The sequence below is a fragment of the Ovis aries genome, chromosome 4, assembly GCF_016772045.2.
Source record: "Ovis aries strain OAR_USU_Benz2616 breed Rambouillet chromosome 4, ARS-UI_Ramb_v3.0, whole genome shotgun sequence".
NCBI lineage: Eukaryota > Metazoa > Chordata > Mammalia > Artiodactyla > Bovidae > Ovis > Ovis aries.
In genome coordinates, this window is record NC_056057.1 from 69,898,368 (window position 1) to 69,920,480 (window position 22,113).

Consider the following 22,113-nt stretch of genomic DNA (forward strand, 5'->3'; position numbering starts at 1 on the left):
GGATAATATTGTCATTAACACTTTCCTTCTTCCAATCTAGAACATCTATAATCAAAAGAATACAGTAAATTACTCTGATAATTAAGATTAAACCATCTATGACTACAGTTAATACTGTATTATATATTTGAAAGTTGCTAAGACAGACCTTAAATCCTCTCATCACAAAGAAAAAATTATAACTGTAGATGATGGACGTTAACTAGACTTATGTTATTTTGTAGTATATACAAATACCATTATGTTGCACACCTGAAACTGGTATGTTACAGGTCAACTGTGGCTCAACTTTTAAAAAAATTTTAAGATGAAATTACATTGGGGGCTTCCCTGTGGTATAGAACCCACCAGCCAATGAAAGAGACACAGGTTCGATCCTTGATCCAGGAAGATCCCACATGCTGCAGAACAAACTACGCCCGTGCATCACAACTATTGAGCCTGTACTCTAGATCCCAGAAAGCACGAGTACTGAGCCCAAGTGCTGCAACTACCGAAGCCCAAGTGCCCTAGAGCCCGTGCTCTACAACAACAGAAGCCACCACAATGAGAAGCCTGGGCACCGCAACAAGAGAGTAGCACCCACGTGCCACTTTTTGAGAAAAGCCTTCACATCAATGAAGACCCAGCACAAAAATAAAATTATAAAAAATGATGCTTGGGAGAATGAAGATTTATAATGAACATCATTTTTAGAAAAAATTAAACTATCTTATAACTACAATATTCTGAGATCATTCTCCAAATAAATCCTAAAGTATCCTTCTGAAACTTATTCAAAAAGATGAAGCAAGCAATCATGTGTACACACAAGCAATCATATTCTCTCTTCCCACACACACCTAACTCTCTACACCAGACGAAAATAAAAGGGACAAGCTCAGATAATGGAAATTCAATTTACTTTACTATCCTCAGGGTCTTCTAAACCATCAGGGCGGCTTAGGTTTCGAGCGGGCTGGCTGCAGACAACATTATCCTCCAGTCCCCAAGAGGGTACTCTCACAGGTGGCCTTTGGATTTCATCTGGGTAAAAAGCACCATCTGCTCCATCTGAAATAAAAATTTTTGAAAAGTAGGTTAAAACCTGGTCCTAGAATTAGAATCCCTGTCTACTGCAAGATGAACAGAATATAAAGAACCACTTTAGTGTATCCAAAAAATGTTTTTCTTTTTAACCCAAATGACCTTTAAACTGTGTAATAAGCAAATAGACTCCTCATTCACGGTGTATTGCTTCTAGATGAAGCCAGTTAAACATTAAAGCTGCTTGTTATAAAACAGGATTTCTATTAGAGTTGATTATACCAACAGAACAGTTCTCTAATCCCACAAAGATACAAACCAAGAAAAACCTCCATATTTGGCTTATGTCAACAAAAAAGTTTTAATAACCTCTTGTTTCTGGTGTTGCATAAGGATTACCATACTGAAGAACTGGTTGTGTATTTGATACTGCAGGAACATGACCACTTTTCTCTGAGCTTGTTTTGAGACACTGTGAGATCTGATGAGGACTCTGGGAATTCTGACCTTCCAATTTCCTTTCTGCTTGATTTTCTACACTCCTTTTATGTTCCTAAAATTAACAAAAAAAGGAGAAAAAGCAAAGCAACTGAGTATTTTATAACAAGAAAAGCTTAAACATTTAGCCAAAATATTACAATGATTTCCCAATTATATTTAAAGGATACAGTTGGAAATGCCAGTTTTCAACTTCTCATACATGTCCCTTCCACATTTAACAAAACCAGAAAGCAAGACAAAGCCCAATATATATTTTCAAATTGTGCCAATTAAAGTACCCTTTTCATTGAGCTGAGGGGAAATTATGAATCTCTTATAATTTAGCTATTAGTAAAAATCATAAAGCAAAAAACAACCCAGACTACTTCCCTAGTAAATTCTATCAAACATTTTAAAAAATATATTAATCCTGTATAAACTCTTACCAAAACACTTTCTCAGCTTACTTTTTTAAGGCCAGTATTATCCTGATATCCAAACCATTGACATCACAGGAAAACTGAAGACTGCAACTGCAGACCCTCACGAATACTAATATAAAAATCCTCAACTTAAGAAATCAAATTCAATATTAAAAAATAATATTATCATGACCAAGTGGATTTTATCACAAGAAAGCAAAATAAGTTTAACATACAAAAATCGATGCAATTCACCATGTTCACAGACTAAAGGAAAAACTGATCATTTCAACAAATTTACAAAGAAACATTTTACAAAATCCAACATGCATTTATGGTTTTAAAAAAATAAAGTGAAGTTAACAAAAACCAACAGTGAATCTTAATAGTAAAAAACTAAGTGATTCTAAGATCAAATATTAAGGCAAGAAGGTCTATAACCATTTCTATGCAACATTATACTGGAGGTACTAAACAGTGTTAAGATTAAGGTGGACAGATTGGAAAGGAAGAAAACCATCTTTATTCACAGATGACATGATCATAGAAGTGGGAAAATCCTAAGGAATCTACTAGAACTAGGAGAATGAGTTAATTAAGCAAGGCTGCAGTATATAAGGTCAATTAAAAAAAAAATACCAACCAACTATATTAACCAACTACATTGTCAGCAACACTGAAAAATGAAAATTTTTAAATTATTTTTATTTTAAAAAGCATTAACAGAAAATACTTAGGAATAAATTTAGCAAAAGATGTACAAGGTCTATAAACTAAAGACCACAAACATTACTGAGAGTTACAGAAGAGAAATGGAGAAACGTATCACATTCATGGGCTGGAAAACCTATTTTTATACTATTAATTTCCCCTCAGATTGATTCACTGATTCAAAATTCCAGCAGGTTTTTGTATAAATCGACAAACTTGATTCTAAAATGTACATGGAAACACAGAAGTGCTGAACAGCTCATTTTTAAAAAAGCAGAACCTCAAGACTTACACAATCTGATTGCAAAACTTATTATAAAAGCTATAGTAATCAACTGAGTAGTTTGGGCATAAGTATAAATACATAGGTCAGGCATAGGCAAACTTTTTCCATAAAGAGCCTAATGGTAGATATCTTCAGCTTTGTAGAACACAGTCTGTCAAAGCTACACAAATCTATCTCTGCTGTTGTCACAATTACCTAGAAATGAATGGACATGGCAATGTGCTTTAATAAAACTTCATTTACAAAAACAGACCACAAGCCAAATTCAGATGTAGACTTTAGTATGTTGACCCTAATATAAATAGAAGAGATTCCAAAAATATATCCATACTCATTGCCAATTAATTTTCAAAGATGAAGATATAATTCAGTGGAGGAAAACACATTCTTTTAGACATGTGATGTTAAAAAAAAACTGGCTATCTGCATATAAATAAAAATTTTTTGACTGTCATTCTATACCCAGAACTTAATTTTAAATAAATCATAAATCTAAATATAAGTGCTGAAAATATAAATATACTAGATGAAAAAATAGGAGAAAAATCTTTGTAACTCTGGGTTAGGTGAAAATTCCATATAGGACAAATATAGCCTGAACCATTAAGGAAAATATTGAACTGTACGACTTCAGAATTAGCAGCTTCTGCTCTTCAAAAGCTAGTTTGTTTTAAAAATGAAAAGATGAGCCACAAATTGGGATAAAGTATTTCCAAAATATCTAACAAAAGAAATTGGATTTGGAATATATTTTTTAAAACTCCAAATCTAAAAAGATAACCCAATTTTAAAAATTAGGTAAAAGATATGAACAGACATTTCACAAAAGAATATATATGAATGGCCTGCAGGCACAAGAAAAGATACTGAGCGTTACCAGTTAGTCATCAAGGACTATTCAGAAAAAAAAAAAAAAAAGAAAGAAAACTTATCTTAAAAGATATATACACCCCAATATTTATAGCAGCACTATTTAAAATAGCCAAGATATGCATGAAAATAACCTAAGGCTCATCAACAGATGACTGGATTAAGATGCTGTGTATGTATATATGCATGCACTTGATGAAATAAGTCAAAGATAAATACTACATGGTATCACTTATATACATATGAATCTAAAAAATACACACAACTGTACATACAAAAGAGAAACAAACTCACAGATATAGAAAACTTGTGGTTACCAAAGGAAAAGGACAAATTAGGGGTACGAGATTACAGATGCAAGTTACTATATATAAAATAAACAACAAGGATTTACTGTGGGGCACAGGGGCATCCATTATCTTGTAATAACCTAAAATGGAATATAATCTGTAAAAATACTGAATCATTATGCTGTACACCAAAAACTAACACAATAATGTAACTCAACTATACTTCAATTAAAAAAAAAAACTTTAAGGTTAACATTAAGAAACAATAATAATTTTTAAAAAACCCTAGTCCAGAGAAATTAAACTATAATTGTAACAAAGCAACCCTACATAGCCAATAGAATGACTATAATTAAAAACTGACAATACCAAGGGCTAGTAACTGGAATGCTCATACACTGCAGTGGGAAAGGAAAGTGGTACAGCCTCTTTGGAAAATAATCTGTTTCTTAAAAACATACACATACCACACAAGCTAGCAATTCGCTTCCTAAGTATATACTCAAAAAAGGAAAAACGAAAGCCATGTCCACAGAAAAACTTGTAAGAGAATGTTCATAGCAGTCTTAATCATAACCAAAACATGAGAAATAATTTGAACGTCCATCAGCTGGTTAAAGGACTAATGTCCATAATCAATGAGTGAATAAATTCTGTATGACTATATTTTTATGAAATGCTAGAAAAAGTAAAACTGTAGAGTAAAAGAAAGCAGATCAGTGGTTGTCTGGGATGGGGGGTAGTTGGAGGAACTGAGTACATATGAGCACATATATGTGCAGCAATAAAACATTCTATAGTTTGAATGTAATGATAGTTACAGAACTATATATTTGCCAAAACTCACTGCACTGCACTTAAAATGGGTGAATTTTATCATATGTCAATTGCACCTCAATAGAGTGGTTTAACAAAATAAAATCAACCAAAAATATTAACAAAGGATGTAAGGATGAAAATTTTCATCTGTAAAGTAAAATTTAGCTGGTTTTGCTGACTGTCATCCCTTGGGAGTACTCAAGGTGAGACTATGTTAAATTTTTACCTATAAAGTGAATTTAAAATAGGGTAAGTGGCCTTAAAATGAAATAAGTCATTATCATTGAGAGCAAAACTAGTTTGTGTGTTAGTTGCTCAGTCATGTCCGACTCTTTGTGAGCCCCACAGACTATAGCCCGCCAAGTTCCTCCAAATTCTCCAGGCAAAAATACTGGAGTGGACTGCCATTTCCTGCTCCCGGAGATCTTCCTGGAGCAGGGATCGAACCCAGGTCTTCTGCATTGCAGGCAGATGCTTGACCATCTGAGCTACTAGGCAAGCCCTGAGAGCAAAATTGGTGAACATGAAAAATGCAAGTCAATTTAGGCTTGAGAAGAGAAATGGAAGTTAAAAGTTCTTCCTAAGCATGTGAAAAGAGTAGAGAAGGCATAAGAAATATAACATAATTCATGACTGGTAAGTGAATGACTTACCTAGAACACAGGATTCATTTTAAAAGTAGAAGAAATATACCTAAAAACACAGCTCAAGGGCAATATGCCAGATCTGTCATACAGTTTAAGACCTATACTGTTTACTACAATGGGCCTGTCAGACACTGAACAGCAACACCACCACCATGAAATAGTTCTTAGTAAGGTTAATCTAGCAAACTATCAGAGAAGGCAACGGCACCCTACTCCAGTACTCTTACCTGGAAAATCCCATGGACGGAGGAGCTTGGTAGGCTGCAGTCCATGGGGTCGCTAAGAGTCGGACACAACTGAGTGACTTCACTTTCACTTTTCACTTTCATGCATTGGAGAAGGAAATGGCAACCCACTCCAGTGTTCTTGCCTGGAGAATCCCAGGGACAGGGGAACCTGGTGGGCTGCCATCTATGGGGTCGCACAGAGTCGGACACGACTGAAGCGACTTAGCAGCAGCAGCAGTAGCAGCAGCAGCAAACTATAGTGAGCACACTTGAATGTACAAACAGTTAGGGAGGCAGCATGACATGGTGGACTGGATTCAGACCAGAATTTGCTTGACAGTTACAGTACAAATAACCCTGAGGAACTTAGCTTCAGCAGGCCTCAGAGGACTACTGAGAAATGAGGGGATTGTTTAAAAAACATAGCAGGCCCTCAATGGATGTTCCCTCATCTCCTGCCAATCAAAAAACCCATTCACCCTGCTGTAGTGATTCAGGATGTGAAAGTGACAATGTGAACACAGAAAAAGGAAGAGTAAATTTTAAAAATATTTCAAAGATGATTCAAGAAAAGAGGAGGGGAAAGGCATGAAAGCAGCAAAAGAGTTAGACATGAGAAAATATTTCTATAAAAGTACAAATCAATTTAAAGGACCATTTTTCTATAAGCAAACAATAAACTACTTAAATGAAGTCAGGGTTTCATCAAAAGATTCATACATGCACTAATACAGTCAAGGAACATCATAGAGAATTTCAACCTAATAAAGAGTTTACTCTAGGCTCATACTCCACTCCTTTATGATCAAAGATGCAATAAATCCTCTGCAAATAATATAAGGGTGAGAACAGGAGTGATAAGCAGCTTTGATTCCTCATGGGGGAAAATGGAGGCAGGCTAAACAAAAATATAGGAACATGGACAAAATTGTTCTGATTGGGTTGTTTGGCAAATCAGAAGACAACTGTTACCTTAGAGAAGAGTCTTAAATTTATATTCACAATGCACCCACCCCCCTCCAAAGGATCTATGTTTAGAATTTGGGATATCCATGAACTTAGATGGAAAAAAAAAAAATATGCATCTTTTCACTAACTTCTAACTTAAATTTATCATTTTCTTCAATTATGAATGCAGGCAAAAAACACAGCAGCAGCTGCACTGCCTTTGTCACCCACAAAAATCACAGATATACTCGAGACAACTTCCATTAATCATTTATGCTGCTGCTGCTGCTGCTAAGTTGCTTCAGTCGTATCCGACTCTGTGCAACCCCATAGACGGCAGCCCACCAGGCTCCCCCGTCCCTGGGATTCTCTGGGCAAGAACACTGGAGTGGGTTGCCATTTCCTTCTCCAATGTATGAAAGTGAAAAGTGAAAGTGAAGTCACTCAGTCGTGTCTGACTCTTTGCGACCCCACAGACTGTAGCCTTCCAGGCTCCTCCGTCCATGGGATTTTCCGGGCAAGAGTACTGGAGTGGGGTGCCATTGCCTTCTCTGTTAATCATTTATAGATAGATACAAATATTACTCTTCCACTCTCAAAAAGGAAGAGATCATCTGGTAATGTGAAATGAAATTCAGAAAAATTGCTAGTCAGGTACCTGATATTAAAGAACATTTTGAAACAGTTTTACTTTAAAGATATTTTTAACTTTTTCTCTGGTAATAGTTAATAAAATACTTCCCACCATCATTTTTATCATTCTTTGCCACTGTTCTTTCTGCTTTATTATTTTCTTTTCTCTTTCCTTTTCAAATTTCTAGTAAGGGGGTTATACAGAATATCTGAAACAGTATGAAAATGGTAAATAATTCTAAGCAGTGGTTTTTGGAATGACATAAGACATTTTAAGATATATTAAATTTCTAAATAAATTTAAATTGATAGAGTTTCTAACTAAGATATACTAAATTACTTAATACTATTAAAAGTTACTTTTAAATATATTTTTATGATACTAGAGAGCACGCGACTCTAAAAAACAATGAATTTTTATTCACACGTATGTTCAATAACTATGTTATTGAAAAAGAGGAACCAGACGTCAAATCGCTAACATTCGCTGGATCATAGAGAAAGCCATGGAATTCCAAAAAGACATCTACCTCTGTTTCATCAACTACACCAAAGCCCTTGACTGTGTAGATCATGATAAAGGGTGGAAAGCTCTTAAAGAGATGGGAATACCAAAGCATCTTACCTGTCTCCTGAGAAACCTGTATGCAGGTCAAGAAGCAACAGTTAGAACCCTGTATGAGACAACTGATTCATTCAAGGTTGAGAAAGGAGTACGACAGGGCTATCTGCTGTCACCCTGTTTGTTTAATCCATACACTGAGAACATCATGAGAAATGCCAGGCCGGAGGAGTTACAAGCTGGAATCAAGATAGGCAGGAGAAACATCAATAACCGCAGATATGCAGATGATACCACTCTAGTGGCAGAGAAACTGAAGAGCCTCTTGATGAGGGTGAAGGAGGAAAGTGAAAGAGTCGGCTTAAAATCAAATATTAAAAAAACTAAGATCATGGCTGCTGCTGCTGCTAAGTCATTTCAGTTGTGTCCGACTCTGTGCGACCCCACAGACGACAGCCCACCGGGCTCTGCCGACCCTGGGATTCTCCAGGCAAGAACACTGGAGTGGGTTGCCATTTCCTTCCCCAATGCATGAAAGTGAAAAGTGAAGTCGCTCAGTCGTGTCCAACTCTTCGCAACCCCAAAGATGGCAGCCCACCAGTCTCCTCCGTCCATGGGATTTTCCAGGCAAGAGTACTGGAGTGGGTTGCCATTTCCGTCTCCAAGATCATGGCATCCAGCCCCATTACTTCATGGCAAATAGATGAGGAAAAGGGGGAAGCAGTAACAGATTCCCTGTTGTGCTCTCAAATCACTGCAGCTGGTGACTGCAGCCATGAAATCAGAAGACGTTTGCTTCTCGGCAGGAAAGCCATGACAAACCCAGACAGTGTGCTGAAAACCAGGGACATTACTCTGCCAGCAAGGTCCACATAGTCAAGGCTGTGGTCTTCCCAGTGGTAACATACGGTTGGGAGAGCTGGACCATAAAGAAGGCAGAGCACCAAAGAATTGATGCCTTCAAACCATGGTGCTGGAGAGTCCCCTGGACGGTAAGGAGATCAAACCAGTCAATCTTAAGGGAAATCAACCCTGAATACTCACTGGAAGGGTTAATGCTGAAGTTGAAGCCCTAGTATTTTGGTCATCTGATATGAACAGCTGACTCACTGGAAAAGTCCCTGATGCTGGGAAAGATGGAAGGCAGAAGAAGACGGCATCAGAGGATAAGATGGCTGGATGGCATTGCCATGCAATGGACATGAACTTGGGCAAATTTTGGGAGATGGTGAGAGAAAGAAAGGTCTGATGTGCTGCAGTCCATGGGGTCGCAAAGTCTGACACAATTGGGTGACTGAACAACAACAATGTTCAATAAATATTTATTGAGTATCTAATATGTGGCAGGCACTGCTCTCCAAGAACTAGAGATTCAGGTACAACCAAAACATACAAAAATTCCTGCTCATGTGAAGTCCGTATCTAGAGCAGGGAAGATGGACAGGAAACAAAATAAGTAAAATAAGTAAAATACACATTCTGTTAGATGATGATTCATCTTTTTTTTTAAACTCACTCAACTAACGCTTAATTATCATTTGGTTTATCCCAGGCACTGTTTGGATCTAGGTTTCAGTGCTGAAGGAAAAGGATTTAATCCTAACCTTAGAGAGGGGTAAGCGTTCTAAAAAAGCACGGGGAAAAGACAAACATTAAGCAAGTTGCTGAAATAGCAAAAAGAAATTCTTATAAATGCACTCTTTAAAAGTAATATAAAACTACAGTGTCACCAGCAGGAAAATTAAGAGTAACTCAAGAAGACAGGAAGTAGAAAGCAAACTGGCCTACTTCTGTTGCATTCCTGACACGGTAGGGTATTAACTGATAATAAAACTGCTGATGCCAGTACATTTCTTTTACCAAATGTTTTTATAAGCAAATGCTATAAATTATGTTTGACCCATTAACATTAATTTGTTTAATCATTCAACAAATATTTAACTTCAAATATCAAACACTATGAGTGAAAGTCACTCAGTCATGTCCAACTCTTTGCGACCCCATGGACCATACAGTCCATGGAATTCTCCAGGCCAGAAAACTGGAGTAGAGACTACAAATACCATGGTGAATAAAACAGACATGATTCCTGTCTTCATGGATCTTATAATTAAGTGAAGGGAGTTTTAATTAAGATAAATATGTACAGAAATAAGTATTAGTTACAGTAATTATGGTAAGTGCTGTAAAATAAAAGTGCAGTTCCCAGGTGTAAGTTTAATAGAGGTATCTAATTTAGAATGAGAGGTCAAAGAAGGCCTCTGTGAAGAAGAGTCATTTAACCTGAGACTTTAAGCATTAAAGTCAAGAGTAGCAGGAGTACTTAAATATTTAGAAGAAAATATTTAAAAATTTGGGGATATACTTGAAAAAAATACCACCGGGTTAAGACAGAAGGGAAACGGTTGAACAGGTAAGATGGCCAAAATTAACATCTGTTTATTGCTGGGTGAGAAATACAACAGAGTTCATTACATTATTCTCTTCTTATATATGTTTAAATTCTTCCAGGACTTCCCTAGTTTAAAGTTAACTACCAAAGAATCGTAGGCAAGCATATTCTTGGCAAAGTACACGAACAAGGGCCCTGAAACAAGAAAGCAATTCATGAGTTTTAAGGCCAGAGTGACTATAACAGTTCTCAAAGTGCAGTCCCCAGACCGACACCATCAGCAGCAGCTTGTCAGAAATGCAAATCTCAAGCCCCATCCCTGACCTACAAATCAGAAACTCTGGGAATAGAACCCAGAAAGCTGTGCTTTATCAAATCATACAGATGATTCTGATGCAAGCTTAAGACTCAGAACTACTACCGAGAGGAATTCTACAATAGAGAATCAAACAAACTGTGGCTTTAAGTGGGTCTAGAGAGAGAGGCTAGTCATATAAAAGATTATAATTGGTACTAAGAATTTTGGAGGGATTCCCTGGTAGTCCAGTGGTTAGGACTCCATGGTTTCACTGTCAAGGGTGTGGGTTCAATCCCTGGTCAGGGAACTAAGATCCTGCAAGCCACACAGCACAAAAAAGAATTTTGTCATTTATCTTAAATGCACAAGTACATGGGAGGCCCATAAGGGTCTTCAAGCAAGGAAACATATCAACTTTATATTTTTAAAGGTTACCCGCCTGTGGTTTGAATAATCTTCTGTCAAACACAGAGCAGAGGGAAGAGGAATAAAAAAAGAGAGGAGAGGAGTGACCTCATGGAAGATTGGAAGATGGCAGGGTACGAAGTATGGCCCTTACTGAACAACCCTCAAGGAATGAATCCCAGCAACAAGTGAGCTCAGAAGTAGGTCTATACTGAGATGACAGAGCCCCATCTAACACACTGATTGCAGTCTTGCAAGATTATTTAAACTGCAGCATAATTAATAAGTCATTATATATTATTTTCTGTGATTTGAGCCATCTGTAACTCAGCAAAATGTACAGATGGTTGTAACCATTCAGCACTTTCACTATCATATATGAAACTACAAAACTATAAAATATATTCTATAAATATATAATTTTGTGTTGTATTTTTATATATGAAACATATTTTATATATGTAAAATGTATAAAAACAAAGTATCTTGATTGTTTCTCTCCAACATTAGCTAGTAACTCCAAGCACAAAATACACTTAGGAGTTGGGTTTCTTACCAAAAATTACTTAAGTAAATTCATATTTCACAAAATGGTCTTCAGCATTTAAGATACATATTTTGTCAACTTCCTGTCAAATCTAATTAGGTCATCATTGCTTTAACTTTGAAATACACTTGACCAAAATTCATACCAGAAATAAAAAATTGTCTTCTTACTCTTCATTTGTGCTACTATTGTTTTAATTAGCTTCGATCCACCATTTAGGGCTTCCCAGGTGGTACTAGTTGTAAAGAGTCCACCTGCCAATGCAGGAGACACAAGAGACATGGGTTCACGCCCTAGGCAGGGAAGATCCCCTGGAATAGGAAACCCAACTCCAGTATTCTTGCCTGGAAAACACAGACAGAGGAGCCTGCCGGGCTACAGTTCAAGGGTCTGCAGAGAGTTGGATATGACTGAGCAACAGTGCAACCTAACCCACCTGTCATTTTATGTTACCATATACTGAAGGTAGGGAGGAGGATGAGAGGGTGAGGGAGAGAGAACTAACGCGAGTAACATTCAAACGCAATACACTGACAACCCAGGGATGGGGTGGGGAAGGAAGAACTGCAACCAATCTTGAATTGAATTCTACTCTTAACAGGTTTCTGTGTCTTAATGGATATAGCTCTAGCAGTTTTGACACTATTTTATGTGAGATACTGGAACTACCAAATAGATTAAATGTGCTAACTCCGTTGGCCACAGGATTCTCACTGAGGAATAGGTGTATAAACAGGAATTAAGGAAGACAAGGAGGATTTCCCTGGCAATCTAGTGGTTAGGATTCTACCATTCCACTGCCAGGACCTGGGTTTGATCTCTGATTGGGAAACTAAGATCCTGCAAGCCAGATGGCATGGCAAAACAACAAGAACAACACAACCAACATCCTCATCTTGATAATCTCTCTATAGCCAGATGAAATTACTGCGATAACTTCTAAACAGCATTTCCCAATAATAAACAACCAGAACTCCTTAGAGAAGTTAATTTAAGATTCTTTCTTATAAAAAATGGCCAACTCCAAAGATGAGTGGTGAAATAAACATATGAGAATATCTTGCAAAAATTAAGTGCTAGAAAAAAATTAAGCGCTCAAAAAACCAACACCATCCTTTTGATACTGGGGCATACCAGGAGCCAGTTTGAAGGTGTTCCCATTGACCCAATCTGGTACTATGTGAACAGCAAAAAATTCTTATCACACTACTAAAAAGAACTCATATTGATGAGTACCAAGTAGGAAAATGGTATCTATTAATATTAGATTAGATAAACACACAGATGAACAGAGGTACCCAAATATAAACTTAAAATACAGTTGGCACTCCAAATCAGCCAATGCAGAATGCATGGATACTCAGGGCCAGTGGTACTACACCATTTCACATAAGAGACTTCAGCATCCTTGGATTCTGGCATCCTTTGAGAGGGGTCAAGAAACCAACCCCAGAGACACAGAGGGAAGATTGCACATACATAACTACATACATACATACATAAATGCATACTATAACATAAAAAATATTTTTGGTCTTGTCCCCAGTTCCTGGCACTGACCTCCTAAAACTTTTGGAATTTTCTCAGTGATAGGAGTGTCTTTTATCATTCATAACAAGACCCTTTAGACCCTACTGTGAGAAATGTTGCAATACAGTATATTTTATATTATAAACATATGCTCTGTCTGAAGGCCAGGTTATGCTAGAAATCATTAAACATCTCCTAAAATGTTTCCTATTACAAAAGAAAACCAAAATTCGTTAAATCCAAACTATGTAACAAAAGTCAAACTAAGATTCGACACTTAACCATTTTTCTATCAAAATATTTTTAAAATATCATAAAACTAAAAAGTGTTTTCTACCTGTTTGTCTTTTCTTCATTTAACTTAAAAAGAAAAAATTACCCTCATATAACTGTAAAATGTTATGTCCCTTCAAAAAGCTGTATTATCATTCAGTGTCGTATGAAATTTTTCAAGGACATTATTCAGTACCTTCTCCCTGGAGAGGTTTTCCCAATATGAAGTTAGACCACTTATCTCCTTTTCTTTCTCTGCCAACTGAAGCTGAGGAGAGAAAGAAATGATCATTATTATTTTTCATCATCTACCCTCTCTTTACCCTTCAAAAGCTAGTTTATACCCTTCTATTTAAATAAATCCTATTACCATATCCATGTATTTTCCCTGGATCTTATTCTTTGATATCTCTGAACTTGTCACTATTGTTTTTCTGATGTGTTTCAAGATTATTTTATTATTCTTATTTTGCCAATCTGCAGCATGCAGGAACCTGGATCCTTGATCAGGGACTGAACCTGCATGCCCTGCAGTGGTAATGCAGAGTCCTAGCCACTGGACTGTCAGGGAAGTCCCTGAATTACTTGTCAATTTTTATGCATGTGCCTCACTCTTAAAACTTATCTCCTGGCTTTTATGAAATGGTACCAACACTGTCATTCTCTAATGCTCTTTTTAAAAGTACACTTCTTCACAATTGCAAGTATTCTGCAGTTTCTTCTTTGGCTTCTTCTCTCTGCATTTTCAGAAAATTCACTTTCTTCTATGCCTTCAACTATCATGCTCATATGAATAAATCACAAATATTAACTTATGTGCCACATGCGTTCTTTCCCAAGATTCAAAGCTTTCCTTGATAAATTCAATGGATGATGATTGGGGAAGGTACCCAAAAGAGGTGGTCCTTTATCAACTCATTCTAAGCGTATCTGTACCTAATTTTCTTACCTTCAAAAATCCTTCCCACCTGTAAATCCTCTCCATGCTACCAAATTATTTTCATTAAGGCCCACTCTGATTGGGTCTCTTTTTCTCCTAGAAAATATTTAACAGCAAATAGCACCCACATTCCAAACAGTTAAAATCTGGATTCAACCTATCTTTCACAATGATCTGCTCCATCACAGATATTAAAGACCTATTACTCAAGACTGTTACAGCTCCCAGATTATGCTCTCTACTTCTGACCTCTAAACTTATATTAACTCTTTTCCATCGGTTAGAAAGATGCTCCTTTCTTTCGCCATCTCTGTTTATTATCCCTCCCTTCCTGTATGGTCTTTGATAGGTCTTTGTTGTTGTGGTTCAGTCAACTGTGTCCAACTCTGCATCACCATGGACTGCAGTACACCAGGCTTCCCTATCCTTCACCATCTCCCAGAGTTTGCTCAAACCCACGTCCATTGAGTCGGTTATGCCATCCAACCATCTGATCCTCTGTCATCCCTTCTCCTCCTGCCTTCAATCCTTCCCAGCATTAGGGTCTTTTCAAATGAGTTGGCTCTTCGCATCAGGTGACCAAAGTATTGGAGCTTAAGCATCAGTCCTTCCAATGAATATTCAGGGTTGATTCCCTTTAGGATTGACTTGTTTGATGTCCAAAGGCCTCTCAAGAGGCTTCTCCAACACCACAGTTTGAAAGCATCAATTCTTCAGCACTCAGCTTTCTTTATGGGCCAATGTTCATATCCTTACATGACTACTGGAAAAACCATAGCTTTGACTAGATGGAACTTTGTCAGCAAACTGACGTATCTGCTTTTTAATACAGTTTAAGTTTGTCATAGATTTTCTTCCAAGGAGCAAGCATCTTTTATTTTCACAGCTTCACTCACTGTCTGCAATGATTCTGGAGTCCAGGAAAATAAAATCTGTTACTATTTCCACTGTTTCCCCATCTGTTTGGAATGAAGTGATGGGACCGAATGCCATGACCCTAGTTTTCTGAATGTTGGGTTTTCAGCCAGCTTTCACTCTCATTTTTAACCTTCATTAAGAGGCCTTTAGTTCCTCCTCACTTTCTGCCAATAGGGAGGTGTCATTTGCATATCTGAGGTTACTGATATTTCTCCTGGAAATCTTGATTTCAGCTTGAGATTCATCCAGTCTGGCATTTCCCTTTACGTACTCTGCACAGAAGTTAAATAAGCAGGGTGGCAATGTACAGCCTTGAAGTACTCCTTTCCCAATTTTGAACCAATCTGTTGTTTCATGTCTGGTTCTGCTGCTTCTTGATTTGCATATAGGTTTCTCAGCAGTCAGATAAGATGGTCTGGTATTCCCATCTCTTTAAGAATTTCCCACAGTTTGTTGTGATCCACACAGTCAAAGGCTTTAGCGTAGTTAGTGAAGCAGATATTTTTCTGGAATTTCCTTGCTTTCTCCATGATCCAACGAATTATGGCAATGTGATCTCTGGTTCTTCTTTTCTAAATCCAGCCTGCACGCATATCTGGAAGTTCTCGGTTCACATACCGTTAAAGCCTACCTTGAAGGATTTTGAGCATTACCTTGATAGCATATGAAATGAGTGCATCTGCACAGCAGTTTGAGCATTCTTTAGCATTGCCTTTCTTTGGGATTGGAATGAAAACTGACCTTTTCCAGTCCTGTGGCCACTGTTGAGTTTTCCAGATTTGGTGGCATAATGAGTGCAGCACTTTCACAGCATCATCTTTTAGGATTTGAAATAGCTCAGCTAGAATTCCCTCACCTCCACTAGCTTTGTCTGTAGTAATGCTTCCTAAGGCCCACTTGACTTCATACTCCAGGATGTCTGGCTCTAGGTGAGATCACACCATCATGGTTACCTGGGCCATTAAAATCTTTTTTGTACAGTTCATCTGTGTATTCACAGGTCTAGCTTCTCCACAATGTCTAACTCCTAAATATTCCATTTGAAACAGCCCTAAAATACTTAGACTTGTAGTTTATGTAGAACTTCATCACACTTTGCCCTGTCTCATGGATGTTTGTCTAAACAGCACAAAATAATAGGCAGGGCACTAAATAACAACAACAAAAAAATCAAGCGCCTTTACCAATTGTATAGCCATAAATATGATGTTTTATCTGAACATTGACTTTTATCATTAATTTATTATTCATAAAATAAAAATATTATTTAGCTTCCCATGGGTTTGAAAGATGATTACCTAGGTCATGAATGAGAAAGAACTGGATCACCATCTCACGTCTAGCAACCGTACTAGATTATAAACTCTATAAGCATAGCATTGTGCCATTTTTATATGATCACCCACATAATCCAGAGTACATCATGCGAAATACCAGGCTGGATAAAGCACAAGCTGGAATCAAGATTGCTGGGAAAAATATCAGTAACCTCAGATAGGCAGGGGATACCTCCCTATTGGCAGAAAGTGAAGAGGAACTAAAGAGCCTCTTGATGAAGATGAAAGAGAAGAGTGAAAAAGCTAGCTTAAAACTCAACATTCAGAACATTAAGATCATGGCATCTGGCCACATTACTTCATGGCAAATAGATGGGGAAACAGTAGAAACAGTGACTGACTATTTTCTTAGGCTCCAAAATCACTGCAGATGGTGACTGCAGCCATTAAATTAAAAAGACACTTGCTCTTTGGAAGAAAAGCTATGACAAACCTAAATAGCATATGAAGAAGCAGAAACATTACTTAGCCAACAAAGGTCCATATAGTCAAAGCTATGGTTTTTCCAGTAGTCATGTATGGATGTGAGTTAGACCATAAACAAAGCTGAGTGCTGAAGAATTGATGCTTTTGAACTGTGGTGTTGGAGAAGACTCTTGTGAGTCCCTTGGACTGCAGGAGATCAAACCAGTCAATCCTAAAGGAAATCAGTCCTGAATATTCATTGGAAGGACTGATGCTGAAGCTGAAACTCCAATACTTTGGCCACCTGATGCGAACAGCTGACTCATCTGCAAAGACCCTGATGCTGGGAAAGACTGAAGGCAGGAGAAGAGGACAACAGAGGATTAGATGGTTGGATGGCATCACTCAATGGACATGAGTTTGAGCAAACTCCAGGAGATAGTAAAGGACAGGGAAGCCTGGCGTGCTGCAGTCCATGGAGTCACAAAGAGTCAGACATGGCTGATCAACTGAACAACAAGACCAAACACATAACTAACACAGTGCTTTATATATAACAGGTTTTGATAAATATTTACTAAGTCATTTTCTCAGTCAATCTGAAAAAAATTTTTGTTCAGTATAAATTCAGTATTCACACGTTTTAACAATAAGGGAAGTTGCCAGGCAATAAAAGCAATACCCACAGGGATCCCAAATACAGTAACAACCTTCTGAAAGAAGTTTCAAATTTTCATTCTGATAGCAGATGAAGATAAAAAAGTACCAGCAGTATACCTATGGCTGATTCATGCTGATGGACAGCAGAAACCAACACAATATTGTGTAAAGCAATTACCCTTCAATTAAAAATAAATAAATTTTAAAAACAGAAATTGACCACCATTAAAATTACCTTAGCCTATAATGTACCACCTCAAACAAAGTAAGTTTTGGTCTTTAAGAGTGCTGTATTTAAAAATTAGATTACAGGTACAATTAGCTATGACAGAACAAATTTAAATCATTTAGAACTTCTAGGCCTTTAATCATACACCCACAAAATGCAAAGTATACACACATGCACAGGCCTTAAAATATATAAGATTATACTTTATTATTTAGAGGGAAAATATTTTTTCTACTTAATTAATTAGACAGCCTACTGATTTTTTTCCCAACATTTTTACAAACATCATTTACCAATCAGTCTTGTTTGTTGCCTAATGTTACCTCAGCAAAAAGTCTTCTTAATTAAGACTGTATTGCTTGGGCTTCCCTGATGGCTCAGACAGTAAAGAATCTGCCTGCATAATTATTAATGATCAGAAGTAACAAATTTTGGTTAAAAATTTTCAAACCTTTACATAAATTTTTAAAATTACTGATCTTATTATACTCCCAGAAAACACCAAAGCTCTAGAATAATTTCACAAACCATTTTAAGTGAACAAGGATTACGACATAATCACTTTTCATCTTAAAATTTAAGCATGATTTAGAGATATAATTTTAATGGCCATGTGGCTAGTATTAAATTGCTTCAGTCATGTCCATATGAATACACGAAATGAAAGCCACAAGCACAATGCATATGAGTAACCACTTTCTCAGTTCACAGTTAATGAACTACATTCAACATAACTACATAGTACATATTTATCTATATTATGAAAATGCTACCTCAGTTACCCATGTTAAAACTTTAGACAGACTAAATTATAGATAGCACTTTTCAGAAGTATCAAAAGTATCACTTTTCAGAAGTAACAGAATTATGAAGTCATATAAATATTAAACTTACTTTGTAATTGTCCACTACTTCAGCTAGTTCTAGTTTTATGTTTTCAGCGATTTTCACTTGTTCTTTCCATTTCAGCTCCATTTTTGCAAGTTCATCAGCATACTTATTGCATTTTGTTTTCTCATCCTAGAACAAAATTAGTATAATTACCAAAAGATTTTAAATCCATATTCAGCCAATATCTATACAAACATACTTGTGCTGAATGCTTACTATAACACTGTAGTAAAGGTATAAAAATTAAAATAACCAAAATGTCTGTCAGTAGAAGACTGGATAAATCATTTTATATTCATACAATGGAACAGAATGTATTCACTGAAAGAGAACAACAGATCTACAAATTACAAGGAAAAGTGTCGATATGTTAATTGAAAAGATCAAGTTCCAAAACAGAATATACAGTATAATTTTATTTTTGCTTCAAAAGTTGTTTAACACAGTTTTATATGATATCTATGTAGAAAAAGATAAACAAAAATATAATTTTGGGGGTTGCACTGCATGGCTTGTGGAAACAATCTTAGTTCCCCGACCAGGGATTGAAACCTGGCCCTCAGTAGTGAAAGGTCAGAGTCCTATGGACTGCCAGGAATTCAATAAACCAAACTATTAATAGCTCTTATTTCTGGGGATCAGGATCATAATGGTATTTTTTCACCATCGTTATCCTTTATTTCCATAATGCCTAAGATTTCACAACAAACATAGATCACTTTTGCAAAGGAGGTAAAGCAAGCATGTATGCATGCTAAGTTGCTTCAGCTGTGCCCTACTCTTGTGACCCTTTGACCTGCAGCCCACCGGGCTCCTCTGTCCATGAGATTTCCTAGGCAAGAATAATGGAGTGGGTTACCATGCCCTCCTCCAGGGGATCCTGCCAACCCAGGGACTGAACCTCCATTTCTTAGGTCTCCTGTACTGGTAGGTGGGCTCTTTACCACTAGTGCAACCTGGGAAGCCCGGGAGGTAATAAAAATCATATTTGTAATGCCATTGTTTCCAGATATTAATTGGGGTTTCCTGACCAAGACAATCTCTAGGCAGATTTCTTAAACACTGCTCTTCTCTACAACTTAGAATGTTAAAGGAAAGGAGTTTTAAAACAAGATGAAAAGGTAACTTGGCCAATTTCATTTTGAGTGCTTTGTGTAAGGAAAAAAATGTTTAATATGCTTTATGCTAGAAATTCCCTAGTGGTCCAGTGGTTAGGGCTCCGTGCTTCCACTGCAAGGGGCATGGGTCGCTTCCTGGTAAGGGAAGTAAGATCCCACAAGCCTCACATCACAGTCAATTTAAAAAATTGTTTTAATTAAAAAAGAAAGAAAGAAATATGCTTTATGCTTTGAGCAATTCAGTAGAGAAAAAGTCTTTTCAACAAATAATGCTGGATCAATAGTGTATGTACCACAACTCACCATTCACAAATAACAGGCTTAAAAGACTCTAAGACTACAAAACTTAACAGAAGACAAGAAAAAAATCATTACAAGTTCTGTTAGCATTTTTTTCCTTAGAAAATAAGAACAATACATAAAGAATAAATTAAGAATCTATACTTCAGCAAAACTAAAACTTTTTCTAAAAACACCATTGTGTGTGTGTTAGTTGCTTAGTCATGTCCGACTCTTTGCAACCCCACAGACTGTGTAGCCCACCAGGCCCCTCTGTTCATGGGATTCTCCAGGCAAGAACCCTGGAGTGGGTTGCCATTTCCTTCTCCAAAAGGAACTACAGAAAGAAAGAAAGTGATGTCACCCAGTCATGTCCAACTCTTTGAGACCCCATGGACTGTAGCCTACCAGGCTCCTCCACCCATGGAATTTTCCAGGCAAGAGTACTGGAGTAGGTTGCCATTTCCTTCTACAAAAACATCATTAAGGAAATAAAAAGGCAAGCCACAGACTGGGATAAAATCACACATATCAGACAAAGGATTTGTATCTGGAATAAAGAACACAACTCAATAATAAGATGAAAACAATTTTTTAAATGGCAAAAAAATGAACTCTCATAATAAAAAGGAATGAACTACCAATAATAGGCAACTATATAAATAAATCTCAAAATAACTGTGATGAAAGGGGACAGGAAAAGAAGAGTGTACATATGATTCCATTTATAGAAACTGTACAAAAGGTAGGCTAATCTACAGCGGCAGAAAGCAAGCCAATGATTTCCCAGGAAAAGGGGAGAGAGGGAGCAATGAGTTGCAAAAGGGTACAAAAAAGATTTGAAGGTAGTGGAAATGTCCATTAGCATGACATTGTGATAGCTCCACAGCTATAAATACAGCAAAACTAAACAAACTGCAGACCTTAAACATGTGCAGTTTACTGAATTTCAGTTGTACTACAACACAGAAGTTTTCAGCTGGAAAAAACACATTCTATCTTCCTTTTGATAATACAATGAGGTTTTTTAAAATATTCATCCAAAATTGTCTCACTTACTGAAAAATAGTTTAGTCCCTCATAAACAACTATTTTGACCTCAAGGATAATCAATCCTCTATAAAAGGATCTTCTGAAGCAACAAAAATACTCAGCTTAAAGTCTTATTAAAGGATTAAACTATTATTAAGACTATAACATAAAATATTTTACATTAGTTACTATAGTGTGTTAAGTCATTTCAGTCCTGTCTGACCCTTTGTGACCCTATGGATTGTAGCCCACCAGGCTCCTCTGTCCATGGGATTCTCCAGGCAAGAATACTGGAGTGGGTTGCCAAGTCCTCCCCTTCAGGAAATCTTCCTGACCCATGGACTGAACTGTGTCTCTTTTATCTCCTGCACTGGTAGGTGGGTTCTTTACTACTACCCGGGAAGCCCAATTACTATAGTAACGTTGGGCTAATATATAAACTTCATTCCACGGCTTTAAAAATTACCCCTTGCCTCTCCACATGTACAGAGAAACAAACACAGAAAAAAATATTTAACTGAACAAACGAAAACCACATACTACACAAAACACCTTTTCCTCCCTTCCCCCAATCAGATACAAATGAGAAGCATTTTCCCTTTGTCCTTTATATACCCCAGAGTGAATGCTGCTAGGACAACTGCAAAATTTAAATGTTTTACTATTACAGTTTAATAGAATCAAAATAAATAATAGTAAAGGCAACCATTCACTTGGCTAACATTCCCTTTTTCCACTTTACAAATCTACTCACTTTAGGATGTGGTGAAAGTCTTTGCTATTATTACAGTACATATAGGAAAAAAGACTACTTTCTTTTTACACAGTTCAGAGACTTTTCATGTATCCTTAGAAGACAGACAACATCCAACATCAATTAATCCTTTACCCATTATCAAGAGAAGGATATTAGGGGAACAGAAAACAATCACGATTTC

At 36.9% G+C, this 22,113-nt stretch overlaps 1 protein-coding gene across 2 annotated transcripts in view; it reads right to left on the reverse strand.

The window, feature by feature from the left end:
* Positions 1-22,113, reverse strand: part of TAX1BP1 (Tax1 binding protein 1) — a 90,773-nt gene that overhangs the window by 11,482 nt on the left and 57,178 nt on the right. Inside the window, exons 13-16 of one of the 2 annotated variants that reach the window (XM_012176896.5) lie at positions 18,750-18,875; positions 13,563-13,634; positions 1,396-1,579; positions 905-1,053 (exon numbers count right to left, since the gene is read on the reverse strand). In XM_012176896.5, coding sequence (XP_012032286.2) covers positions 905-1,053; positions 1,396-1,579; positions 13,563-13,634; positions 18,750-18,875 — 531 coding nt within the window. The remainder of the gene's footprint in view (positions 1-904; positions 1,054-1,395; positions 1,580-13,562; positions 13,635-18,749; positions 18,876-22,113) is intronic. The other variant, XM_042248641.2, reaches the window with a different exon arrangement.